General features: G+C 43.2%; 2 protein-coding genes across 5 annotated transcripts in view; both read right to left on the bottom strand.

Annotated features, from left to right (window-relative positions):
- Positions 1-212: 212 nt before the first annotated feature.
- c8b (complement component 8, beta polypeptide) lies at positions 213-10,901 on the bottom strand. Its single transcript, XM_086172687.1, has 13 exons — positions 10,720-10,901; positions 10,437-10,558; positions 9,611-9,749; positions 8,363-8,510; positions 5,514-5,655; positions 5,263-5,395; positions 4,414-4,611; positions 4,015-4,255; positions 2,477-2,605; positions 2,235-2,398; positions 1,250-1,403; positions 517-588; positions 213-420 (listed from the first exon to the last, which is right to left on the bottom strand). The coding sequence occupies exons 2-13, from the start codon at positions 10,502-10,504 to the stop codon at positions 266-268; spliced, it is 1,743 nt and encodes a 580-aa protein (XP_086028813.1). The 5' UTR covers positions 10,505-10,558; positions 10,720-10,901; the 3' UTR covers positions 213-265.
- A 359-nt stretch (positions 10,902-11,260) lies between these two features.
- The window catches only part of dab1b (DAB adaptor protein 1b), a 47,355-nt gene continuing 30,822 nt past the window's right edge, over positions 11,261-27,793 (bottom strand). The window contains exons 4-15 of one of the 4 annotated variants that reach the window (XM_086172683.1): positions 26,284-26,382; positions 23,696-23,827; positions 22,506-22,625; positions 22,111-22,179; positions 20,121-20,186; positions 19,064-19,123; positions 17,079-17,126; positions 16,764-16,881; positions 15,719-16,378; positions 14,974-15,098; positions 13,720-13,826; positions 11,261-13,292 (exon numbers count right to left, since the gene is read on the bottom strand). In XM_086172683.1, coding sequence (XP_086028809.1) covers positions 13,737-13,826; positions 14,974-15,098; positions 15,719-16,378; positions 16,764-16,881; positions 17,079-17,126; positions 19,064-19,123; positions 20,121-20,186; positions 22,111-22,179; positions 22,506-22,625; positions 23,696-23,827; positions 26,284-26,382 — 1,587 coding nt within the window. In that variant the 3' untranslated portion in view covers positions 11,261-13,292; positions 13,720-13,736. The remainder of the gene's footprint in view (positions 13,293-13,719; positions 13,827-14,973; positions 15,099-15,718; positions 16,379-16,763; positions 16,882-17,078; positions 17,127-19,063; positions 19,124-20,120; positions 20,187-22,110; positions 22,180-22,505; positions 22,626-23,695; positions 23,828-26,283; positions 26,383-27,793) is intronic. The other 3 variants (XM_086172684.1, XM_086172685.1, XM_086172686.1) reach the window with 3 other exon arrangements.

The following is a 27,793-nucleotide window of genomic DNA, read 5'->3' as shown; positions in this document are numbered from 1 at the left end:
GTGTGTGTGTGTGTATACTGTACATGCATGCAGTATTCATAAATGCTGGCTGGTACTAATGGCCTGCAGTGTTACAGCAGAATAATACAGATGAACCCTGATGGGTAAAAACAATAAAACATTTATTGGAATTGATCTGTTCTAGATTAATCTGTCACCGCTCAAATGTGAATCATTTTACATCAGCCAGATGAAACACAACACATTTCAAATCATTTCGGGGGATATTTTAATAAATTGTTCCGCCGACGTTGAAACACAAACGCTAGAAGCATTCGGACGAATCCTGCTGTATTCCTTTGCATTCCATGCCTCCGTTCCTGGGCGGGGGGTTGTTACACTGGCGAGTCCTCGTCATCGATCCTCTGCTGCAGGACGACCAAGAGCCCCAGCAGCTCCAGCTGCCATCAATGGCTATATCTGTCACGGAGGTTAATATCATCGTTTCACACCGTGAGGATTAGCGCGAGGAAACAATAGCGAGTAAAGCTGCATGCGATGTTTTGTCTTATCAACCTGTTGGTCTGTTTGTGATTTCACAGCCAAGTCCTTCGTAGCCAAGGGGGCAAACACAGTCACACCGCGTACCTGTCGAGGACAATATTAGCTTTACAATAACCACAATTATTGTCTCTGACATTAATCTTATCGATTAGCATGAAGACTTCTCGCAGAAATTTCAGAGATCTGTCTGGAGGCTATACAGATGTAACAGGCTTTATAAACCCCTCCATTTAGTAGATAAAGATTTTGTAATTTCCTTTTAGGAGGCTTTAGGGATTTTTTTTTGCAATGATCCCTAACGTTAGAGAATGAGATGGATGCTGTTTTTTCCCACCCTTAAGGAGATGATACACCGCCTTTAGCTGGTTAGATTATTATGATTTATTGTAATCTGACATATTAAGAACCCCAAAACTCTTAAGCAGTTTGTCGCACGATAGGCGGATGAAAAAAATGAAGACAAAGAGATTCCACTTGAATAGAGACAGTAAGTAAAATTATTGTTTTCTAAACCAGATCTTTAGTTGAACCTGTAAATTATCTAGTATATAGTGATTTTCATCTATATGAAGATAATGACAGACTGGCGCACAGTTTCCAAAAAGTTGGTTAACCCCACTGAGGAATATAAAAACCGGGGTTAAAAAAAACAACAAAAACAAAAACTTTCTGTGAATAATCAGATTTAAACCAAACAGATAAATATAAAATTGTGAAGAAAATATGATAATATCCCGTGGGGTACCTTTCAGAACAGCCACTCCATTGTTTTGACAGGGAGCACATCGGCACGAGCTGGCCTCTGCCAGGTACTCGTACAGAGCCCGCTTTAAGTTTCGCTTCAGGGTGGCATCGTGGGTGAAGTCTTGTGAGGTTACAAGGTCATACAGAGGCTTTGTCTGAAGATAGAGATATATGCCATGAACAAATCAGACTCCCGTTATCGCTCAAAATTCATCAGGAATTTAACTTCCGAGATACAGCCGTTTGGAAAGCCCGACGAGTGCTGAAATATAACTGTGGCCTATTTTCTATTTTTGGCGAGGATCTCAGTTTGGCATCTCTGACTGTTTGTTCTCTTAACTTGGCGTTGATAAAAAAATGAGCTGCTTTTCTAAGGTTATGCCAGCGAGGTTGCCACCCTGGATGAACTCTTTTGTCAACATTTGCTGCCTCAGTTATTGAGGTCAATTTTTCAGGCGGACTTGCAAAAATGTGATCTGGGAGTTTGATACTCTCAGTCCCACACTGGGCGAATAATTTATTTTTCTTCCAGTGACATGAGAGGGAAAATATCTGATACATTAACTAAGATCCCCACTCATGGAAAGTCTGATGGACACAGGAAACCAACTACCTTTCCAATTGTAAAAAACAAATTGAAAGTGGTGAAAAAACATCATGGTTTTCTGAATGTAGAGGTTTCTGATTGAGTGAAAATTTACTAGAAAAAAAGAGACGTGAAAGGAACAAAAAGAAACATGAGGAAATCATCTGAAACTGACGTTAAAAATGACACTATATATGAATAACGTAACCTGAAAAGGAACAGGATAGGACTTGAAAAGTAACTAAATGTTACAAAATTTACCCATGAAAATTCAACATTACTAGTTAACATTAACTACACCGACCTTTGGAATAAATTATTTTGGAGTTGAAAAAGGATATAAGAAAGTCATACAAAAGGGAATCAAAACCAAAGACAGAAAACCAGATGATAAATTTACCGTTCTGCGTATAAAGTCCGGGTTAAAACGTACGCCCTCGCCCCACAATCTCATCAACTCTGGGGTGGGAAGCTTCCTGGACGCCAAAGCGGTGATGGACTCACTGCTGCCGCCTTTAACAATAGCTACGAAATCATCCACCATCCTGCCTTTATTGGTGTCCTCTGGAGAAGAAGAGTTCAGCGAATGAGAGCGTCTGCAGAAAAAAAAAGGACGACTGCAACTGGTGCACGGGATCTCACCTCCCATCTCGTTCAGCAGGGCATTACAGGATCCACCTTGAACCCCCAATGACACGTAAACGCCGTATATGTTTGCCCCAACGCTTAGTCCTGATTGCATGCAGAACTTGTAATCTTCCAAAGAATATTCTGGAAAAACGACATCTCTTTCAGGGAGTATTCACCGAGACAGCTTTTAGAAATGCATTAAGATTTAAAAAGGGTAGCATGTTTTGGTTCGCCAGCGATTACCAGACCAAAAATGGCGCTTGGATGGACTGTACGAAAAGCCTTTTGCATGAAAACATAAATTTTTAATGTATAAATTTGTTTCGATGAATGATATGTTCATTCATTCATTCATTCATTCATTCATTCTCTATCTGTATTACTTATTTTGCACCCAGGGTCGCAAGGGGCCCAAACTTATTGCAGCTGTCATTTCTTTCTCTGTTATTGACACGGCATGAGGACCTCACAAGCGTTCATCCTCTCATCCACACATCATATGGCGAGAAACATCCATTCACTCTCTTGTTCGCACATATGGACAATTTAAGGTCTCCAATGAAACTGCAGCACGTTTTTGGACTGTGTGAGGAAATCAGAGAACCCAGAAGAACCACAGGCAGGACATGCCAACTCCACACGGAAAAGCCCACCTGTCAGAAACACACCAGGCACCATCTTACCCACATCTGCTGTTATTTCTATAACCATTTCCTGCATAAGGCACTTCTTTTATTTTTATATTTTTATATTTTGTATTCTATTATATATGTTGCACATAGTCTTTTTTAATTTGTATCTGGCATTTCTCTTATTAATTTTCATATTCTTATGTTTTTGTATTCTATTATTTATAATGCACACAGTTTATTTGTTTATTGCATCTGGAATTTATTTTATTTCTTTTTATATTTTTGTATTCAATTGTATGCACAGTCTGTTTATTTGTACCTATATCCTTTATTTGCTTACTCTTTCTATTATGACTAATTGCACACTATTCTACTCTGTAATCCTACTGTTATAACTGAGTTTCTATAAAGTCTGTCATAACTTATCTTATCTTATCTTATCTTATCTTATCTTATCTTATCTTATCTTATCTTATCATATCTTATCTTATCTTATCTTATCTTATCTTATCTTATCTTATCTTATCTTATCTTATCTTATCTTATCTTATTCTGCAGTTAGGCAGTGGTAGTAACCTCTGCGCAACTGTGCCGTCTAGAGTTATACATAAAAAAAAAAATCTGTAAAAATGTACAGAAAATGTCTTTAGATTTAACAAAATACCAAAAAATACCTCAACATAAACAGGAAATGAACCCAAAATGAATTGAAGAATCTGAATTGTCATCAAACAGAATTTTTTTAACAAGACCATCCAAAGATTATTAAGAAATCATCTTCAAATAATAATTTGATCAAAATTAGGCGACGCGGCAAGTTTATAACAAAATATCAGTACCACTGCCAAAGTGACCTTCCGGGTTGCAGCATTAAAGAAGGATGTGAGACACATGATGGAGCTCAGCGATAATTATCACCTGTGTTTTCAAGCATTTCTTTGTCCAAAATGACGGTGTATTCGTATTCTCCTCCGAGGGCCGCCTCTGTGATGTAGTGAGTGCCGTAGTCTCTGTAGATCTGCCTGTATTCGCCATAAACATACGCCTGAGGCAGGGAGTGCAGACGCTGCAGGAAGTCGGTGTGAAGCATCAGGCCGTCTGACTTCAGCATGTACTGTGCCAGCTCCAGCTCTGCTTTGGCCCTCACGAAGCTTTTCTCCTAGCGAGAGGATCAGTGGGAGGCAGGTCAAGGATACTGAGCTGGTTCATGTTTTGACCGGAGTGAGATATTTTTTAAATGACCTGTGGGGGGGGGGGGGGACGACTGGTGGGGTTTGCTCTGGTTTCTTTTCAAAGGAGTGAGGAGAGAAGTCTTACCTTGCCTGAGGCGCGGCGTATCTTCCGTTCTGACTTGGTGTATTTGGCATCGTTATAGTTATAGCCAAAGTGAAATAATCCCGGAATTCCAAAGCCGGATGAAACCATGGTTTTAGACCACCGCTCCTTGATGGTGTGATCCATGTAGTCGGAGTAGGAGTGAAAAGACTGCATGTTGAAATCATACGAGCCTTTTGTCTGCAAAGACAAGGTGGAGATTAACATCCTTTAAGCAAAATGAATTGGACATTAATAGTTAATAAAATTAAAAAAAAAAAAAAAAAATTTTTTACAAATCCTTAAATGTGTTGTGCTAACAAAACTCAATTCACTGCAATCTATTAAAAACACTACCGGGAAGAGAGACGATGAACCACATATCCATGATTTTTCTTGTTGAAGTATAGAAAAATGATGAATATTCTCTCGGTGAAGGTTTTCTGGTGAAATTCTAAACCTCTGAAGAGACTTGGTGTTGGTTTGCCGAGTTGTGAAAAATAAATTTTTAGATGAGTGAAAATGTAAGAGTTTAAACAAATTCTTGAAGTACACAAAGCACTGAATTTTTGCAGTCATGTCATAGTGAAGCAGTAGGAGTTTTTTCCTGATTATTAACCATGTAAAAGCCCTATTCGTTTTATTTTATTTTATTTTATTTTATTTTATTTTATTTTATTTTATTTTATTTTTTTTTATTTTATTTTTTGTCAATCATTTAACAAGGCTGACATATTTTTTCACCTCCCCGGGTGAACTACTTTTAGATCAGTTATAGATCATTTCTCAGCTATTAATGAGCATCTACAACAAAATGACTTGCGGTTATTGGTAAGAGGAGTCAGACCCCACCTGTAGGGTGTACTGCTGCAAGTTGTGCGGCTTTCTGAACCTGACATCCTGGATGTAGTGAGGCAAGCAGCCGCCTCCGTAGTATCTGTTATCCAGCACCACTCCCTCGAGGTTGCTGTTCAAGATGTTGATCCTAGAGAGAAAGAACAGCCAGAACGTTAATGAACCAGAGCAAGACATGTACATAACTTGGCACTCGAGAAAAATAAATTAATCCGGGGCTTTACATCGCAGGTGGGAGTTTGACTCACCCTCTGGCAAGGTTCTCTATGCCCCAGTACTCTTCGGCCTCATGCCTGCAGGGATTGTAAACCTTCTTACAAATGGCTTCATCTGACCTGTCCCCGCAGTCATCCTCCCCATTGCACTCCAGCGTTCTAGGGATACAGCGACCTGGAGGGAGGGAAAGGCAAGCTTGGCATTTAGTAACGGTTCATTCCCACAACAACATCAGATGTCACGGTCTTTATCTGGCCTCCTCGACCGTGGTCTCATGCAGCAAAGCCTCCTGGCTTTGTATTTACTTTACGGTGAAAAGAATGGCTCATTTTGGAGTGTATGAGTGTTCGGTGCCCCGCCAAGGGATGGCTGAGAAGATAGTTATCGGTTAAAATAATATGAGGTATGCTCCGGGGGTGACGGACGCTGTTTTTATTTTTCATTCATTTCTATCCCTGTAGAGTTATTTCATACAATACTTCCAAAAGACTCCTAAGATGCAAATGAATCTGCAAACTTCCTGGCCGTCACATGGAGGACAGTATCTCGAAAATGTAAAGTTGATGCGAAAGGGTTTTCAATGGTTGGAGGATGTTCCAACAAATCCCAAAGTAGGTTCAGCGGAGACTCTAAACTGCCTGAACGTGTGACTAAGAGTGAGTCAAAGCACGTCTTTAAGTGTGAGCTGGTCGTCTTAAGTCTTTGCGCTGTCGTAGCTCAGTCTTTTCTTAGTCTTATGGGTTATGATAATATCAAACTTGTTTGTAATTAACACATGTCTTAGTGTCACATCACCATAAAGTGTGAATCTCCTACCAATAGATGAGCTCCAGCAAAATCCAACAAAATTGAAACCTAGCCGTTTTCATTTTTCAGAAAAAATGAAACCTGCCGCCAGTAGCCATAGTGCTATTGGTAGCAGAGATGGTATCTGTTTGCGGGATGGATGAATGGGAACGGCCAAGGATGTCCCGGTCAGAATGGAGCGCCCAGAAAGAGCAAGTCAACTCTCCAACGTATCAACTGATAATAGTAATACATTTTACTTAAGGCGCCTTATTAGTGCTACTTCCCTTTATATACACTGCTCAAAAAAATAAAGGGAACACTTAAAAACACATCCTAGATCTAAATGAATGAAATATTTTTATGAAATACTTTGCTCTTTACACAGTTGAATGTGCTGACAACAAAATCACACAAAAATGATCAATGGAAATCAATTGTATCAACCCATGGAGGTCTGGATTAAAAATTTTGAGGTCTCAAAATTAAAGAGTAAAAACAAACTCCAGGCTGATCCAACTTTGATGTAATGTCCTTAAAACAAGTCAAAATGAATCTGTGTTGCTTCCTGAGTGGACACTATGATTTCACAGAAGTGTGATTGACTTGGAGTTACATTGTGTTGTTCAAGTGTTCCCTTTATTTTTTTGAGCAGTATATTTTATTTTTATTTTACTTGTACTTATAAATTCATACTTATTCTATATAGCCCTTCAGCCACACACCACGAAAGACCCTGGTTTGATTCTGACTAGGGGACCTTTCTGTGTGGAGCTTGCATGTTAAGCTAAGCTAAGCTAAGCGAAGCTAAGCTAAGCTAAGCTAAGCTAAGCTAAGCTAAGCTAAGCTAAGCTAATCTTTATTGATCCCCATCGGGAAAATTCCTTTGTCACAGTTATAATGTCTGCGTGGGGTTCCTCCAGGTTCTGTGGTTTCCTTCCATGGTCCGAAAAACATGCAGCAGCTTATTTGGAAAAAAAATGGGAAAATTGCCCGGAGCGAGTGAACGTTGCCTGTCTTTGAATGTGGGCCTGCGATTGACCGGCGACCCGTCCAGGGTGTATCCCGCCTGTCGCCCGATGGCAGCTGGGATCCCAGCATCCCCCCTGCGACCCTGTGCGCAGGATAAGCGGCAGAAGATGGATGGATGGATATTTATAGATGGTCCTCTGCTCTAGGTTGCTATGCAACCCTTGTGCCCTCCAGTTGCCCCTCAGGGACAAATAAAGTCTCTCTGATTCTGATTCTGATTAGGAGACTGTAATAGCAGAGGGTCTGCAAATACCCAGTGAAAACATTACATGGTGACAAAAGATGCTGAAAGTATCCAGTTGTAGTTTTCTATCAGTCTTTATCAAAGATTTTGCAAAGTCTTTAGATATGACACCCACAGTTTTTGGTCTTGACCGAGTCTCAGCATAGTAAGACTACACTAAGACAAAATTAAAATTGCGGACTCTAAAAACTAGTCTGAAATCTGTTAGTTTTACACTAGTCTTATCTAAGAATAAGACGTAGATAATGAATGAATGCAAGATGAAAAAAGAAGAATGTGACTTGACCGTATTCACTTAAATGTATTTGGTTGTATGAGGAAAGCCATGCATGAAGTTGCTTGAAATGACCTGAAGTTAGTAGCAAAACTACATGCAATGAAGAACTCTAAAATCAGGGATAAATCACCTGCCAAATCTATCACCATGCATTCAACAACAAAACTGCAACAAATGATTGAAAATAAATTGAAAGTGTGTGTGCGTGTGTATGTGTGTTTACAGGGGAGGTCAACAGGTTGTATTTATCCAGCACAAATCAAGCCATAACTTAAAATGTCTCTGTTTTGTACACAGAATAAATCAGAGATAAAAGAGAAAACAATAAAAATCCGAACCGTCTCTATGCCGAAACAACCCTAAAAACGCGATACAGATTTGTGTAGGTATTAAAGGTTTGAGGAAATCCAATAAACGCTGTAAAAGCATGGCAAAATTGCTTATCGATCTGGTCGAATTCACTATTAAAACAGCTCAAACATCCGACATGAAAAGTACGTGCCATAAAGCAGAGCACATATCTGCGTGTAAACCAGGTCTACCTGTCCGGTTGCAGAAGAAACCTTCGCACAAAGGAATGTTGTCACAGGTATATCGGGCGGGAACGTCACAGGGCTCCTCTTCCCTGTCGTGAAAATGACACGGCTCCCCTCCGAACTGTGTTGGCCGGGTGAGTTTTGCATAGCGGTACTGCGTGGTGGCGGGAGACAAACAATTAGACGTTCAGAGAAACACTCACACAACCCAATAACGCTGCCGCAAGAGCTTGGAAATGGCTCCGGGGGAACTATAACAGCTGAAATCACATCAGCGGAGTGTTTTCACTTTGTCATGTCAAGGTTATTAATTTGCCTTCCCCGCAAAGTGGATGAGATAGAGCACTGAAGTACATCAGCGGAGACCTTTGCCGGCTGCGCCTCTCAGGGAAACAGCAAAGCCTACAATATCTCGACGGGGTTAAAGCAGCGTCCTGAATTTTAATCGCATGATACAGATCACTTATTTATTCAAATTTACAAAGTTGGGGGCGCCTCAGCACATGCACGTTATGGTCCATCGAAAGTTTTGACTTTCAACTCGACTTGAGAGCGAGAGAGAGGGAGTCGCCGTGAAAACGGCACCGTGTTTCTCGGAAGACTTATATTTTGCTATGTTGTGATTTTGATCGCCTCTAAGTATTCATCGTAAGGCTCCAGAAGTGCTCGGCGACCTTGCGGTTCCCCTTCGGGTGTGAGATCCATTAACATGTCGAGCATCGAGCAGGAACTGTGAGGTGCACTTAAGCGAGTCCCACTGCGAATAAGGCTATTTCTGTTCGGAGATCAATGTGGGATTCCTCATCTGTGGGACTCAAACTGTTTCCCTTCCGAGCGGAGATCGGCGAACGTCATCGTGAACGGTCCGACACGACTTGTTTTACATCCCTATATTTTGTTATGGCTTGCCTCTCGGTATCGCTAGTTAGCGTCTCGTATTGCTCTGATCACATCTGTATACCCGCCAGGCACCGAACAAAAAGATTTATTTTAACACTTTAAAGCAGCCTTAGCTCGTTTTTCCGAGCACCTCGGGGCCTCTGCTGTTACAAAGTTGTAACACGCAGAATGCATTCAAATATATTAGTTTATCGGCTTCTTGAAAAAAGAAATAGAGAGCGCGAGCGCCTTCCCCGGTTTTTCCACTCTGCAGATATTCCAGAAAAAGGTTTTTCGATGTTGAGGTTTCAAAGTTCACGACACCAAGACCGAAAGATCCTCGTCGCCGCGCCGAGTTGTTTCTGCAAAACTTACTCTCATCTTCTGACATGTGTCACATCGTGACCATTTGCTCCACTCCGACATCACACAGTCCACGGGGTGAGCCGCCGCCCGGGCGCTCGCTGACCGCGCTTCGCGAACGGCGGGTTCGTCATCGCTCGCCGAGGCCTGACTGTGAGATGGCAAAATCATGAAATGCATTATTTCGAAAATGAAATATTCAGAAGCACCTTTACAAGCAGTCTTTGCTGTAAAGGCATCGTGGAATAAAAGCGTTACCGAGGTGACGTTAGATTTATTTGTAATATGTCGCTAACTCTCGCTATATGCCTTTTCCTGAGCTCTTGCATGATTTTATTCATAATATTTGTATTAAACAGTGTTATCAATATTCAAAAGTATATTAGAATAGTACATATATTTGATATATAATGAGATATAACACATCTTCTGTGTGTCCTCACAAGGTCAGAAATTAGCGCTGACTTGGTATTGATCGAAAATAAACTTCTCAAAAGTGTGATAGAAGGCTTATCAAAGAAGAGTTTAAAATATTAATAGTAATAACTGGTAGATTACTTAAAAAAAGAGACCGTTTATTCGTAAAAATTGCTTTTTTTGATGATCAACCCGAACAGATTGACCTCTGCAATAATGAGCGGAAAGATATTAATTACAGAATAGATTTCAGGCCCATTTTGATAAAACAGAAAAAATCAACATTTTGGACTCGTGGGTATTTTAAACTTTAGAACTTTTCAAACGGCATGCAATTAGTCTAAGTGGGGAGGCGGTGAGATAATCCCGATTGATGAATATCTTTAAAATGTGAACTTGTTGCATGAAATAAGACTCTTACCTTAGCAGTAAAAAGCTGAAAATCACGCTGAGCAGACAACAGTGCAGAGTGAGAAGCCTCCTCTGCATCGTGACAGAAAACACGCTTTATCTACGGACGAAGAGGCGACGCCACTCAGCTCTCTGTAAACACACACCGATCATTAATGGCCGCTAAATGAACTCCTGACTGTCCTGAGCTGAATTCGCAATATCGAGGCCTTCGGAGCGGCACGACACCGGCGCGGGAGCGGGTTATTTTTGTGTTTCGGTCGGCGGCGCGTTTGTATAACAGGCGCATTTACCGAAATCTTCGGTCGGACGAATCTTCTGTGCAACAGATCCGTATCGCCGGATTCTATTTGCCGGCAAAAAGGGAAGAACCTGAAAAAGCTTCAAAACACATACAAAGGATCAGATTGGAAAACATTGCTTTGTAATAACGTGGATTCCCATTCCAGACGCGTGTGGTCAAATGATTCGAGTCGTGTTTGTGTACGACTGAACTTTAAACTTTGACTACCCTCCCGGCTTTGGGATTTTACAGAATGACACAATCGCTCAGTCAGCTCGGTTTACTTCCTCGGTAAAAAAGCAACAGGATGCCGCCAGTTCTTCGCAACCAAAGCCACATTTCCAAGACCGTAACTTTCAGATCCCAGCGGAGCCGTAATATAAACATGAATGTGAAAATGACTCGACTGTACGCCGCGTATTTGTATTTGCCTGAAGAAAGAAACCTCTGTTGGCGCTCCATTTTTTTTTTTTTTTTTTTTTGTATTTAAAACTAGATTCCGAGATAGACGGCGCTTCCTCGCAGTTAAAATGAAAACCAGAGAGAAAAGCGGGAATCACATGATATTTTATTTGTGACTTAACAGTGGCATGGGCACAGTGTATGAGGGGAGTCATAGACGTACAAAAGTCCTTTTTTTTTTCTTCTTCTGTTCATTATGACATTTCTTAGCTCCATAAATAAAATTTACAAAATATTTTGGACTTTTACTTTTTTTTTTTCTTACACAAGCAGGGGTACAGTTACCATTTTCAGCACGTGGCCGATATCCGTGTGGCTTCGTGAGACCGTGTGTGCGTCGCTATGGCGAGGTTGTGGACCAGGAGATGCCTGCTTTTATTGAGAACTTCATGTTATCTGACATTTATTTTTTTTATCACGGCAGTAGAATCGGATCGTGCAAGATGTACTCACAACACTTGACGCGTGCACGGTAGAGATCGAATTGAGGACGGGTGTCCTCGGAGGGCTACTGGCGCCCAACTTACATCTCTGACCCACATTTGCACTTGAGTCATGAAACTTAACAGGCGTTTAGCTGAGATTAAATTGGATTCGGGGGCTGAAGATGCATGTAACGGTATGGAGTTTTGATGGAATAATGCCGTTTTGACAAGAGTGCATTCTATTCATATATCAACATCTTCTCTGGCGTCAAGGCTGGCCCCAATCGCAAGATGGTCTCTAGTTTATTGTAGGTTTATGGTGATATAGCGTTTTCTTTTTCTGAGTGTTTTCAATTTTCGCAGGACGGACCTACAGTAGTTTAAAATGCAGAACATCACAAAACAAAGAGATGCATTAAAACCTGCCATCTATTTACCAGAAAAAAAATCAAACAAAACATCTGTGACTTTTCAGAGGGGGATTCGTGTCACTTTTTTTAAATTTTTTTTTTTTTTATTTTCCTCCGCAGAGCACAGGACCATCTTTCACCCTCTGAAGTTCAAAACCGAGTGAGACAGCGGGCGTTCATTTCGAATGACCATGTAACACAGATTCACAGTTCATACCTCACCAACCGAACAGAAACGAAGACATTTTCAGAAGAAATTAAAAAAAAAAAAAAAATTAAGAAAGAAATGGCAGCAAAAGCGCAAACACACATCCCGATGTCAAAAAAATGCAACTGAGGTGCTGGTAGGGCGTTAACTGAGAGAAACACAGGTAGTTGGCATCCAAGAGGCAGAGCGCTATCTTATGGCACAGAGGCTAAGGACCGGGGGGGCCGGGAAGATTCTTATTTACAAAATATATGTTTGGCAAATTTGATTTCAACACTGATGCATTGAAGTCATTGTGATATCGCTCATGACTGGCTTTTCATCAATTCGGAATTCACATCTTTATAAAACGAAGAGAAACGAAATCAAAAAAAAAAAAAAAAAAAAAGAAGAAGAAGAAAAGACTTTATTCGCGTCCGAGCTAGAAGGAGGCCGCAGAACGGTTCTGCTCGCAGCGGAGTCCGCCCAATCCACACAAGTCAGTTCATGCAAATGGTCGAATCAGTTGAGCAACACTATGAGGACATTTGGCAAAATCCATCTGCTCTGCAGTTTTTTTCGTTGCTGGTGGCGGTCGAGAAAGTGGGAGTCGACCACGAAGGATTGCCGCTCCTCTTGACGCTTTTCCGAAAATAATGAAGCCGCCGTGTCGCCGACGCGACCGTGGCCTTTTCGCGTATCCTCGCAGATTTAATCAGGGATGGAAGCGTGCGATCGCTTCCTGTTTTTAGGTTTCGGGGGCAAATATGAAAGGTCACTTCCTGGTTTTGATTGGGACGATCAAGCCACGGTCTGCAGTGGTTGCCGTGCTGAGGATAACAGTGTGTGTGTGTGTGTGTATGTGTGTGTGTGTGTATGTGTGTGTGTGTGTGTGTGTGTGTGTGTGTGTGTGTGGCCTCGGCAGGAAAGCAGATCCCGGGGTAACCAGCTTATGAGAGAACTGCCAAAATATCCTTGAACGATTGAGTAAAACAGAACAGGTCTGTGTAATCCGGCTCCGACAGATGCTTCTGTTCATAATCAGGTATTCCTCTAGTTCACGTAAGCTTCCGTTTTGGCCTTGAGAGCTTCCTTTTTCCTGCAAAATAAAGCAGCGACATCTTCAAAACCCCCCCAGGCAGTCGTAGCGTAGTTATAAACCTGACCATCGGGTGGCAGCGTTGTCCCTTTCTTTTATTGACGGTGGCAGTTGTCTTTGGTGAAGTTGATGCGGGGAGGGATAATGACAATCTCAACTAGTTGACAGCAAACTATTAAGTCACACTGATAAAGGAAAGGAGCCGACAAAATGAAAATAAAAATCAAATCATGACAAACAAAGAAGACCTTGGGAAAAAGAATTAAGAACATGGGAGGAGCCAGGCATTGTGGCATGAATAAATGGTTGAGTCTCCAGTGAGGAAGATGAAAAGAGCAGGGGAGAAAAAGACTTGAAAAGCCCAATATGAAGCAAGTCGATAGCTAACGCAGGCAAATCAGAGGGGAGGCGGTGATGAAATACCCACTCGGTGTGTGTTGTTCTCTAGCTGTCTTCCTGTGGACAGGTCTGATCCGGCGAAGGATCAAGAGCTCCGCCGGGCAACGGGGAAACTGGCTCGGCAACAGCAGAACCCTGAGAAAGAGAGGGGATCCTGCTGAAGGCGACATGATGGCACGGCCGGGAAATGACTCGATCGATACTAACTGGGATTCAATGTGGATTTAAAAAAGTATTATAAAAATAAAATAAAAACAAAAATTATGAAAATGATTTTTTTTGCAACTCTAAAGTTCTAGTGAAAACTTTTGTAAATTGGAGAAACCACAGAAAACGTACTCGAATATCAACGGCCAATTGATTTCCTTCAAAACGAGCAAGCGCACGCTCAAAATAATTAAGAAATGGCGCAAAAATCATCAGGAATTGCTCAGAAAAATCCACAATGAATATCAAAATCACGCAGAGTTATCAGGAATGCAAAAAAAAACAGTAATTAATTTCCTTTCAATGGATTATTTCTATATGCCATATACAGCATATATATTTTTAACTGCCCTATTAGTGATCCCCAATACCGCAGTCACATGCTTTTCAAACATGTGACGACATGAAAACTAAGTTTAGATATTGTAATGAGTTTATCTTATGATTATCTTATGATTATCACTCATGATATAATAACTGTTATTTAAATTCAGACATTAAATTTTCTTCTTGAATACAAACACTCATCTATGGGCCATCTTTACATGCAGTCACTTTTCAAACATGTAAGAACACGACCACACTGAGTTTATATTTATAGACAAAGTAATTTCATACTTATTGATATCGAGACATCATCAATATCAGATTTTTTTTTCTTTTTTTTTTTTTTTGACTTGTAAGGCACGAAAACATTTCGGACACAATCTTCACATGTGCGCTCTTTAACCAACGTTCCTCAAGAACCGAGGCTTAACATTTCAGAAACCAACAACCTTAATCACCTGGAAAAGATTACGGTACCTACTTATTTATGATCTAATCAAGACGACTAAATCACGCTTGCCCTTTGATTCTTAATTGCCTTGACATTTTTCTGAATGGAAGCTAAAATCAATCATACTCGGCCGCCATGACCACGCCGCATTCTCACCGCGTTCGCGGGGAGATGGAGGAGAGGGCGGATCGTCCCGATGGCAGTAATAGATTTGAGCGTCACACGTGTCAGTCGGTAAATGAAATCCATGCGTCTTATCGAGCCGGGGGTGTAAGCCACCCCGGGCACGCCGCTCACCGATTGTTCCTCCGCGGCGCCGGAGCTGCCCTCCGGATCTAAAGGGGAGTGATCCGTCGGCAGGTCACTGGCTTGAGAAGGGGGGCAGTCCGAGGAGGAGCTCTGGTGGGGGGCCGGTGTGGAGGCTGCAAAAAAAAAAATGGAAGAAAATACGTTTGATAAAAAAAAAAAAAAGTCTCATTTCGCCAAGCATTAAATGTAACCTATTCAATTGTAGGGAGCATATTACTTGCTTAATCTATATAGCAACGTAATGGATTCTAATTTGGATTATGACCTTTACTACATGTCATCACTCCTTTCTCTTCCATAACCGCTGACACGGAGGACAGTGCGTACCGTCGAGCGGAGCGCACATCTTTTCATCTCGCCAAAGGTCAGCTGATTTGTTGGGAAAACACAAATTAGCGTAATTTCATGCTAATGTGCTCAGAGTGACAAAGATGATGATGATGAACGAGGGGAATTCCGGTCAAGCGCCGAGTTGTGTTCTTTTCCCGGTCATATATTGAGCACGAAACCAGCTTTATACTTTTCCCGTGTAAAATAAAATGAGATTCAAAGGGTTTTTGAAGTGGCCGGTGGGAACCTGCAAGATATGGTATTATGGTATAACTATGGTATTATTATCGTATATGGTAATACCAAGGTATGGTATAAAGATGTGGTAAACCCCCTAAAATTCACACCGCCTTCGCGTTTGACTAATCCAGATTTATCACAGACAATTTTTAATGGCACGTACGGGATTCAGTAGATGGCGAAGTGGAGGTCCCGGGGCTCAAGGTCATCCGAGAGAGGTCAAGGTCGCTACAGCTCCCTTCCTCTTCCTGCGTCGCAGCGGCCGACGGGGGCAGCAGCTGACTGCAGGCCAGTGTGTCCGGGACACTCATGAGGCCGGGCGTCCCGCACCTGCTCACAGACGCGGATGCGAGGCCGGGTCCCACACCCGCCGACGCCGCCGCCGCTCCGGCCCCTGACGCGGAGGTGCCCTCGCCCGCGTCTAAGTCTATACCCAGGCCTTCTTTACCCAGGCTGAGCTGCTTCTGCAGCAGGCCGGGGTCGGCCGTGTGCTGGGGGCTGGTGATGGCCGAAGAGGGAGCCGATAGGTCGCAGGGTTGGGGGCACACGGTGGTAATCGGGACGAGGCCCTGAAGCATGGCGGCCGGGATGGCGTGGCCCCCCACGCCGACAGTCTGCGCCGGCATATAAGCCGCCATGGCCGCCCACTGCTGCTGGGTGGCTCGGAAAATGTTGGCCTGGCTCCAGATGACGGGCTGACCTCCGGGGAGGACCTGAGCCACCTGGAGGGGCCCTTGCACGGGGAAGGCGAGGGTCTGAGCCTGGGCGGGGAACGGCTGCTGCGACCACTGGGCCGCCTGCACCGGGCCCATCGTCATGTAACCTGGAGGAGAGGGGAACGCAAGAGTGCGGAAAATAAAGACGTCAAGACTTGAACCAATAGAAAAGTGATGTGAAGACACGGGCTTGATCATCTAATATCCTGTAAATATAGCCATTTCTTGCAAAAACATGCTTATTTTAACATCATCTGAAAATGAAAACGGATTAAAAAAATCAATAGCGGTGCTCGGCTATATCGCCCGCGATCAATAAGACGGTATTAAGAGAAACATCGCTTGACTCTATCTCCATGGATTTCAGCGTAATCAGTAATAACGGCGTGCGGTCCTAGCAGGAGATACGGCTTTGCATAAACTTAAACAGGACAGAAATATACTGTCTGGAGGTACGATTTTGGGTCGCGTTGTGAAAAAAAAAGGCGCTACCTGACGGCACAGAGGTGGGGCTGAAAGGGGCGTACATCTCAGCAGGATTATGCTGCTGCTGCTGCTGCTGGCGGCTGCTCCTGCTCGGGTCCAGCGTGTTGGCAGGCGATGGGGGCATCTTGAAATGAAAAACATGCGCGCACACAACACACACACACACACACATGCAACCACGCACGCAGATGTCACCGCTATCAAAGTCAGCCCGAAAGTGACCTTGCGTCACGTTTATCTCCGAACGTTATGAATTAAATATTACCGCGATTTCCCCCCCGACTCGGATTATTCACTTCACGGCGGCGTGGAGCGACTCACCGAAGGAGGAGTGGACATGTCGCCGAATAGATCAAAGTGGTTGATGTTCTGCGGAGCAAACCGGGGGGGAAAAGAGACAGCACAAGGTACAAAGTGATACATCGTGACAATGAGAACTGCGCAGTCATGAAAACTCGACTTCATCTCCACATAGGTTACGGTGGTGACGTGGGTGGGTTCGGCATGGCGGGCGGAGGGGGGGGGGGGAATCTATTCACAAAGGCGGTTGCGCTCCGGATGGGAAGAAACAACTATCCCCTTGTCCTATTATCGGAAAATGGATCTAAAATGAATCTTTCATGGCTCGCTATAATTGAGTGGGTAAAAGGCTATGCAGTCCCATAAAACAGACTCTGATTAGATATTCTTATTTCTGCCAATCAAAAGGGCCCCGTGAGAGTCTGGGCCGCTTTATCATGCTGATTCCTCTCTGCCGGCCGACGTACACGCAGCGGAGTGTTTATTTCGTCGAATGAATGAATGAGGGAAGAAGCTCCTGGAACCACCCAGCCGAGACAATGAGGCCACCTTACCCTATGGGAAAATATGACCCCTGCTCTAGTCCCTTCTGTCCTCCACTCACACGACTTAAAAGAGAGGGGGACACGGCGATGAAAGAGACCATGGAATGGCTAAGTTGCGTGAAATGTCTCTGGGGCCATGCACAAGCAAGACAATGAATCTCCGCAAAAGCACAAAAACACACAGAACACACAGGATTTGCATGCTATAAATAAACAGATGCACATACATATAGAAGATTTAAAAAAAAAAAAAAAAAAGAAAAAGGGAGAAATCACAGCGACCAGTGTTGCTGCAAACGGGGCGTTTATGTCCTCCTTGCGCAGCACTTTCAAACAACTGAGAGGCGCAGAATGAGTCTGAATTTGAAAAAAAAAAAAAAAAGGTAAACATTGTACACAGAGGTCTCTCCCTGCAGGCGCTGACACACATCAGGGGAGCTCTAGGCTCTCGAAAAGCTCCAACTGAATGAACAGACAAGCAGTAACACTTAGAGATATGGAAGCGCTGCTACTTATATTGGCACGGGCTGGTTGAATGAGATAGCGAAAGGGCCGGGGCAGTTTATCTGTTTGATATGCCGAGCAACAAGCGCACAAACAGTGAGGGGAGAGAAGCACTTTGCTAGGGCTGTTTTCAAAAGTTGCGAGCATTTTTTTTTTTTTTTTTCTCAGGGGGTGAATATTTTGCAGATATAGGCTTGAATAAATGTTTTTTTTTTTTTTTTTTTTTTTTTTTTTTTAAAGAAGCCATCTCAAGAGATGTCATAGTGTGGGTCACTGCATGGTTGTGACAAACTCGCTAGGATGAAATGAAAGTTCCGATTTAATGAAAGGGAGGGAAATAAAAGAAAAATGCATCTGATCATTCAATTAAATAGAAACGTATCGCTATTATTTAAAGGGAGCTCGTACGAGTGTCTGGTGGCCTCGGTCGCATGTGGTCATGCCTACACTGCATGCAGCTCAACCCGGCACCCATCCCACCTACAAACCTCTCATGAGCGTCCTCTCGGCAAGATGGAACCGGCTCCATCGTATTTATTCGCGGCGGACAAAACTGATTTTGTCTCGGCCGTCTGGTCGTAGCAGAATCAGACTTTGCACAGCATTGGACTTCGGCCACAAATCCTGCCCGTCTAATGTCCTGTGAAATTGGCGACATGTCTGACTCCGGTTGACCAATCAGTTAGTTTTATCTGTCCGAGCAGGCTCGCCGTGACCAATGCTGCTTTGTTTCATCATCATCGGGGGGAAAATTAGTGCAGATGCAGGCTGACTGTCTGGGCTTCTGCTTGGCTTAAGCGACATGTGATCGAGCCCGGAGGCTGTGATGCATGACTGAAGACAATAGAGGGGCGAAAAAGGGGGTTTTTGGCGTTGCCCTCAAGAGGATTGTAAAGAGAGGTTTGCAAGTGGAAGAGGAAAGAAACAAATAATAAAAAATAAAAACAAAACACCTACAGTCATGAAATGGCGTTTTGGGACATCATAGATCCCTTCCTTCTGCTGACTGGTTGGGACCTGCATTGGATCGGAGGTCGATTCAAACGTAAGTGACAGAGCAACACCTATGCGGTCTATTTTTTTTTTTTTGTTTGTTTCTTTTTCAAGCGGTAACTTGCATGAGATGAAATGTGTCTGAGTCAAAAAAAAAAAAAAAAAAAAAGGCGCCCTATATCCATCCCGATTAAGTTCCTTTTTTTTTTTTTATTCCCGTTAGCGCAACAGTATTATGCAAATTCTACAGTCGTGTTGTTGAATCAATTCTGCTTAAATCAATATTGATTGCAAACAATGGCTGTGCTCTGATTCCGGGAGTATTATGAAAGCCTATTGTTATGCTGCAGCAGTATGCCTCATCTGTTTCATCTGACAATAAGAAAATGCCTCAGCTCTTATTTTCCCCTCACAGCTATCCAAACTATCCGCCGCCGCCATCTCTCCGCTGCTCCCCCGACTGGTTAACTTTTGGTTACGTTTTCTCCGAGCCTATTGATCTTGTTTCACTTGGAGATCAAATGGCATGGCAAGTGATTAATCTCTCTCGCTGCATCTTTCATCTTCAGAGGAAGGCAAGATATAAAGAGGCAGAAAGAGGAGGAGAAAGAAGAGGGAGAGAGCGAGAGAGAGAAAGCGATGGGGTGGGATTAAATAACACAACAGGTCCCCGGAGTCCTGTCTGGTCCTTCAAATGGTCTCAAAACAAAAAGGTCAAAAATACCGGGGTATCTAAAAAGGAGCCGATTTAACAGCTGACCTTGACTGCGCTGCAGCTCTCCGAGACGCCGCGCGAGGCGTCGTCTTCAAAATTTCGATTCTTTAAAAAATTTCAAACACGAGCGCAACCTGTCAAAGTGTAGTTTTTCTAAACCACCTGCCCTGAGCCCGACTCTACAGAAAATGTCTGTGTTTTTTTTCCGGCGATCTTCGACGGTACAAGCGGCCGCAACACCGTTAGTACGTTATCGTCTATCGCGGCGCGTGAAGAGGGTGAAGAAGAGGGGGCTTGTCTTTGTACCTGATAAACGCTCTCCTCTGACTGGGGGCCACGGAGGGGTTCGTGTCCAGCCTCAAACACTATGTACTAAAGAACAGAAGTAGTGGGCAAGGTGCAGAGGTGCAGAGAATAATGAAACGGGGAGGGGGGTGGGAGAAAGGAAAGGTCGGCGTGTGAAACACAAGGATGTGGCGGTGGTGATGGGGGGGTTGGCACATCGTGACAATGGAACGGCGTCGGGTTTTTGGAGTGGGATGGATCGGGGGAGCGAAATGGAAACCAGGGGCGGGGGAAATGGAGAGAGAAAGAAAAAGAGTGATGTGGGGAAGGGGAAAGAGCACAAGTATAATAGGTCAGGCAGTAGTTCAAGGCAAAGTGGAGGTCTTAACCTAAGGAAACTAGAGGTGGGATTCTCCACCTCCTTCAGTAAAGTCTGATCAGTAAGAATCCTTGTATAGATAAATATATACATGCTATGGATCCGCTAATTAAAGGAATAGTCCAGCATTTTGGGCCATTATGTATATTCACTTCTATGCCAGGTCTTGGATGAGAGGGCTGATACCGTCTACCTGTCGAGCAAAACCTTGTCCACATTAATGTCATTTCATTTCATTAAAAAAAAAGAAAGACGAATCTTTGCAGCCGTCACTCACGACTCTCCTGTTCATCCTCGCGGGGGATATTTTGTAGATGTAGCTGTGTTTTTTGCCCGCCATGCACAAAGCTGCACGACAGAGCGGGCGGCAAAGACGGCTTATGTAGTTCCGCGGACAACAGATTGAAATTCCCGTTTTGTCGCTTATAATAGCGATCGTTCTGCCTCTTTGTGAGGCTGCGATGGCAGTTGTACTACTACTATCGTTGCCCACCTGGACAAGAAGTGAGCAATACGAAGAGAAATTGTTGACAACACCCTTGTCTAGTGCGGTAATCTTATTATATGTGACTTTCTGTAAGTCGGTACGACAATTCCAAACTCAGTGAGGATTTTGAACTCTGTACTTCACCGAGACAATAAAAATTCAAGCCTATAAAAACAGATTTTACGTGTTTTGTAACACAACCAAAGAATCCACGAAAAAAAACAAAAAAAAAAACAGAAACAGAAAGATATGTCAGTTACTGGGCTTCTGGATGCAGGTGTGTATAACAGCCAAGCAAGCTATTGTCTTGAAACGAAGGGATACGATTCTGGGGGCCCCTGTTTTCTCCGAGATGCATTCGTCTGATTTTCGTCTGAGTCTAATTTGGTCGAAACGATTCAATAATCAGACTTTTTGGCTCTATCAACACAGTCCAATGACTAGCCCGGCTCACTCCCTGATGTCGAGTCCGGTTTTGATTCCTCTCGCGGCGACATATTTAACACGATCGAGAACGTCAGTATCAATCTCCTCATCTAACTCCGGGCATGAAAGTGAAGAAACATACTATTCCTTTAAGACACTGGCTGCAAGTCTGGAGTTTTGTCAACCAACATCAACTGAAAGCTGCGAATGAAATGACTTTATGCAAACACACCTTTAAGAGCAAAGAACAGGGGTGATTTGGGAGGTGAATGGACGTATATGCATTCAGAGTAAGAGTTAGTGTTGTCTGTATTCAGTGTGAGCAAAGACAAAAAGGAAACATGTTCAGCCAAATAAATACACAGGGCAAAAAGGGAGGTTAACAACCAGTCGGGAAGGGAGGGGGGCATGTCTTGGGAAGAAATCAGAACACTGACACAGATCAACATAAAAAATATGGTGTTACAACACTGCACTGGCAGATGGAAGTTGAATGGTTGAACAAAACTGTCCGCTATGATGGTCTACTGTGTATAACTGGGATGGTGCAGTATTATGAATCATTAATTCAAGCAGATCAGTGGCTGGAGAAAATATTTAGATTACAAATCGATGCATCGCTGATTCCAAGAGATAAAAGTGAAAACAGCGCCAGTGAAGCTAGAAAAGCATAAAGGTAGGCAGTGTTTGTTCCCGGCGTCGTGCGCCTCGGGACCTACCTGGTAGACCGGGTCGTCCACTTCGTCCTCCAAGATGGTCTGTGCATTGACGGGACAGAGGGCAGACGACTTATTTGGTTTTCGTCGGCAAAACAGAAATCAAAACAAGGGAAAGAGGGACGGATAGCAGAGAGAAAAAGAAAAGTCTTGTTCTCGAAGCAAACATAACGCGGACGGCGATTTGCGATGGATGATACAATACATTTCCCGTCGGTGAAACAAAACATCTAAACCCGTTCTCGTCCGACGTGTTTCAATATTCGGATTTCAATCGGCTTGCAGCGCTCTTCAAATTTTCCATCGCGTGAATAAACCGCGGGGTTGAGTTATTATCCGTGATCTCGCCTCTGCATATAAAACGAAAAAATGCAGCCGAGGGATCAGAAATCCCCTACCTGGTAGACTGCCTGCTCACAATGTTTGTCCTTCTGGGCCTTCTTCTCCATCTCCTCGCGCTGCTTAATATCGTAGATGAGTGTGAAAAGGTCACGCAGGTCAATGATGAGAGGCTCCGCCTGCATGAGGGACGTCAGAAATGGAGGCAGAAGGATGCGAGAAAAAGGGATTAGCAAAGTAGGGCACGAGGAAGAATGGTGGGGATAGAAGTGAGACGCAAAGCGGGAAGGAAACGAGGACGGTGATGAAAAACCGGAAGTCACAGATCAAGAGGAGGATGGAGAAGATACAGTAAGTGGAGAGAAAAAGAGTATTTGGAAACTCTCTCTGATTTATTGATAAGTTGATTACACATTTAGTAGAATTAAGCTTCACTTAGGCGATAAAAAAAAAAATCACAACATCCGGCGTAGGTTAGTAAGCCTTTGATTCCATTTATAATTTTCCAGCTCACGGCCACAATCGCAATTTATAGATATCAATTCCTTCGCACAACTGTGTTTTATAGAATTTTTCATAGAATTTTTTGTGCACAGGATGCACACAAATGGCAAATTCTTTACAACATTCAGAAAGTCAGGGTCCTATTCACAGCCACTGAGTGTAAAAAAAGCCAGTGAGTGGACCTTGATTTTATTTCCTCAACCCGCTGAGCCTAACGTGACCTGGAATAAATTTGGACATAATGTAAAAAAAAGATTAAAATGAAGACATGACTGACTTTCTATTGACTGAAATAAAACATGTTATTTAGTTATTTACAGTAAGAGAGGAAAGCACTTAAGGTGTATATGTACAGTACATATAAAAGTATATATACAGTATCTTATTTGACAGCACAATTTATATCAATGAATTCATAATCTAAACTGCATATCCGACACTGGAGTTTATCGCCGCTGTCATCGGGCGAGAATCGGGGTTCCCCCTGGACCGGTTGCCAGTTGACGCACCCACATAAAGAAACATACGACCGTTCACTCGTCACAATGAGACACACGACTCACCCTCTCAGACACTCGACTGCGCAATTTAGGCTCTCCAATCAACCTGCTGCATGTATCTGGACCGCGGGAGGAGAACGTCAAGCGTACAAACGTCGCTTGCAAAAACGCTAACCGCTGCACCACCGAGCAACACGTATATACATATTTGCATAAACCACTGTGAACAAAAAAAATGTACTAACTGATTGCGAGGTCTTGATGGCCACAAACTTGTGGTGGCCCTCCTTCCCGCAGACATAGCCGAAGGCCCGGTGGTCCCTGGTATCCTTGGCGATGTAGCTGATTTCATGGACGGAGTGGTGATGCATTAGCACCTAGACGGCAAGTAGAACGAGGCAAAGACATATATAATGTCGTACTTAATTATTGAGCAAACATGTTTGTTTTATGTGGGTGCGGGGCTTGATAGACAATAACTGGCGTGCACTTCGCTGCCAGAGAAAGTAGGTCAGATGTTGAATATTCTGGTGTGCAGGGCAAACAAAACCAGTTGACAAGTTGTGAGTTTAACATTTCCTGGTTGGAGAGGAGATACAAAAGTGCTTAAATCTCAATGACAGACTGGGTTTAATACTATGCTTACTATTGAACCGACGCTGTCAAACATGATACACTGCAATCTTGTGTGTCAAGCGTGTTTTGTGCTCTTGACAAGCCGGGCAGTATTCATCTCTTAATCCGTACTTTAAAAGAACAAAAAAAAAAAATGACAACATATGATTATACAAAGACCACGATCAGATTAAAAAAAAAAAAAAAAAGTCGACGTGATGTCTTTTCTGCTGACTTGATGGGCAGCTGTGTAACAATAACAACCAAAAAAAGAAAAAAAAAACAAACAAACAGCAACACTCGGAAAATATAAACAGACTGTCGTAGAGACACCTGCTACCCCACCACCGGCAGAGATTAGCTCGTCGCGCGGCGAGGAGCTTTCCTGAGAATATTAGCTGCTATTAGACACATTTAGCAGGGGGGGGATTGCTAGTGACGCCTCAGATTAATGTAAAATACAAAACTAATATGACTTATCTACTTGATTTAGCGCAGAATCATGTCAGATTTAGTATTTCAGTCTAAAAACTTGCTGATGCTGCTGCTACTGCTGCTGCTGGAGTGATCCAAATTTTTTTTTTTTTTTTTTTTAACCATAATAACTCAAGAGAGATATTAAGTGTTGGAGTGTTATTCACTGGCAGTAATCAGTAAATAAAATGGGAGAGCATTAGGGGGCATGATTTCCAAAACAACAAATGGGCTTGTCAAAGCTGGTGAGCTGGTTAGTGGCAGAGGCTTAATGTTCTTTTTCATTACGGATGGAAGCCGCGCCGCCATCGCTCATACTGAAAACAGATACTATCCACGATGGGTGTTTTTTTTGGGGGGGGGGTTCTCGGTAGCATGGGGGGTCGGCTGCCACGGGACAAATGCCGTTGCGTAATTATCAGTTTAGCACCGACGACAGCTGAGGTGGAGCCGCAGTATAATTAGTATTAGCAGCAATGATCATTAAGGGGTGGAACTGAGTGCTAATTATCAGCTAGTGCTGATGAGCAGAGTGGGCCTATCTAGCCGGCGCTACGCTCCAGGTTCAGCAAGAGACGAGCCCCTCCATCATCCTGTTATGGAACAGCAGGACTCGGAGCCCGCCAGGGGGATGAAACCCTGGATGTGAGTAGAGAAAGAGCCCGTCTTGTGACATTGTTCGCAGTGAGTCATTATCCAGAGCCTGAGAGATTTTAATTTATTGTCCTGAGTAATCGCCCCCAGCCTTAGAGGGGTATACTGTCAACCAGGTTCATCAGCGAAATGTTTTATAATGAATGTTGATGTCCATTTGGATGAGGGATGAAGAAAAAAATGATTGGAGCTTGCTACTTTCTTACTTTTACATTTCTTTAACATTTGAAGACATACAACATCCCTATTTCAACCCCAAAATGGGGCGGGAGAAAATACTGACATTAACATCCTCCCTCTTGCAAAACGTTATTACTACGTACGTGCCAGAAACGCTGCATGTATTATCTATGTTCATATGATTATATTATATACAAGGTCGATTCCCACTTGTCGAATTCCTTTCGAAATATCAGATTCAGAATGTATTCAGAAATATATAATAATACTATAATTGTGGTGGTCAAAGAAATTAGCCGGAGTTGCGCCCCTAGTGAATGAAATTAAAGAAAGAGAATGGTGAATAGAGCTAATAACCTATATCGGTGTCAGGAGGCCTGACATATAACATATCTTCTTTCTATGAATGAAAAATAGACCACATTTTCCAAATGCTCCACGAGCCAGTCCATTCAAATAATGGACTATTACATTGTATATAACATATAACGATATAATGTCGTGCACTATCATATAACATAAGATTATCATGTGCTGTATTCACATGAACTTTGACCATTCCTTTCATATTTTTTAATTTAACCTTTACTCAACCGTGAAAAAAATGAGAATAAGAACCGCTTTTTCAAGGGAGCCCATATAGACCAAAATGCAATTTTGCCAAACATGGGAAAAAAAAGAGGAAGCTGTCATTGTAACCTTGCAAACGATCTTCCTCCGGTTCGGATGTGACCGTTATGACGGTAACATGCCGACCTCAGAAGCCAGGCTCGCAAGATGGCTGCCTTGTACTAAAAAGCGCAAACGGCGGCCTCCTGGATGTCCTACATTGTAAGTTCACCACCCAGCAGCTGGCAGAGGCCTCATGGCGCAGCTCTTTCCCAGGCTCACTCGCTGACATGATACTCACCCCTGATCTTTCGCAGTAAATCTTGATCCCGCCGAAAGAGACGGTTAAGAAGACTCTCTGCTTGTGCTCCCCTTTGGAACGTGCCGAGGAAGCCATTCCCTGCAGGAGAAGAAATAAAACGACATAGAGAGATGAAAGGATATCAACCCAGCGTGGGAGACAGCGTGGCTTCCTCTTCTCCGACTCAGGTGAGTAGGAGACGGGGTTGCGTTGGGGTGGTGATTGGGAAAAGGGTGACAGGAGTTACATAAGACACGACAGGACAGAGTATTCTTTCATGTGCCTTTCCTTAAAGCTTTCAGTCTCAAAGGAATTCACATCAACTTGTGCAGCGAGTAGTATTATAATTGCCGTCTTTTCTTTCTTGTTTCTTTTTTTTTCCCTCCATTCCCTTTATTTGAAGTATATCCACTCAATATGACACACACAAGTGCTAGCCAACAACAATAAGGCGAGATTTGCTGACAAAATGGATTGTGGCGCTGACCGACCCGCTCGCACCGCCAATCACCACAGAATGCTGACTGAACAACCAACCCGGCCCTTTGAAGTGCATTTTCCCATGGATCTCAACATCTAGGTTTTTTTTTTTTTTTTTTCCCCTATATTATCAACTCCAATAAAGAAAACAATTAGCATGTCCACCGTGTTCCATTTGATGTGACCTGTGTGCTTGACATGTCTTTCACAGGACAAAGCCTCGCGGAGGAGAGAGGGAGGAGAAAGAGAAAAGAAGAGGACAGGACTTGTATGCTCTTGACAAAACTGCGGGCCCAGTTACACACCGACAAGCAATCGACCTCTTTGTACATTGGACGCCATTCCCAGGATTTTTTTTTTATTTTTTTCGTCCTTTAAAAGGCTGAGCTAATGTTTAAAACCCCGGCCATTATGAGTTGCATTAATCACCGACTTCATGAGATATTCAAGACGCAGTACGTATCAGTCCATCTTTATGCAGAGCAGTAGCAGGGGAGAGCGGAGAAGGGCAAAGCAACAGGGATACGAAAGAGATGGAGTGAGAAAAAGGCAAGGCGGGCGGGAGAGTCGATTGTTGTTGTCAATCAGCCATCGGCTTCTCCATTTGGCGGATTAGGCCTCACGGCAGTAAGAGGCAGCTCAATAGAGACCCTGTCCCCTCCTTCATCCCCTGTCCAGATAATAGCAGGCCTGTATTGACTGTAACCGGCTGCTGGCTGGTGACTACTGGAGTCACATGGAGGGCAACGCTAAAACGTCAGATTGAAGCTGCGAAAAAAAAACCCTGTTTTATTGTGCATTTCACTTACAATGGATCTGGGCAATGAGAGAGGCTTTGCTTCTGGCAAATACTGCCAGGGGCATTTCACAGATTTAAGCTCCAAGTCAGAAAGATGATACTCGAAAAGCTGTATGCGCGCATCCCCTTCCAGGGCAGGAATTGTTCCATAACTACCGCATATACGCTCAAGCGGATTGGTAAATATTCCCCCGAATTCGCTTTGATTGCCGTAAATACAGCAGAAGAAGA

This window comes from Fistularia commersonii, chromosome 25 (assembly GCF_037954325.1).
Source record: "Fistularia commersonii isolate RoL2024-O1a breed Wild chromosome 25, RoL_Fcom_v1.0, whole genome shotgun sequence".
Taxonomy (NCBI): domain Eukaryota; kingdom Metazoa; phylum Chordata; class Actinopteri; order Syngnathiformes; family Fistulariidae; genus Fistularia; species Fistularia commersonii.
The sequence above is the reverse complement of the archived record's forward strand: the minus strand, read 5'-3'. Positions and strand labels throughout refer to the sequence as shown.

Bases quoted from the DNA above. Each gene is read 5' to 3' on its own strand.
- c8b (XM_086172687.1), bottom strand. From the start codon at position 10,504: ATGCAGAGGAGGCTTCTCACTCTGCACTGTTGTCTGCTCAGCGTGATT. The intron at 4,612-5,262 runs GTGGGGTCTGAC...TTGTCTTTGCAG, and splicing joins TGCAGCAGTACACCCTACAG to ACAAAAGGCTCGTATGATTT. The intron at 1,404-2,234 runs GTAAATTTATCA...CTCTATCTTCAG, and splicing joins CGGACTTTATACGCAGAACG to ACAAAGCCTCTGTATGACCT.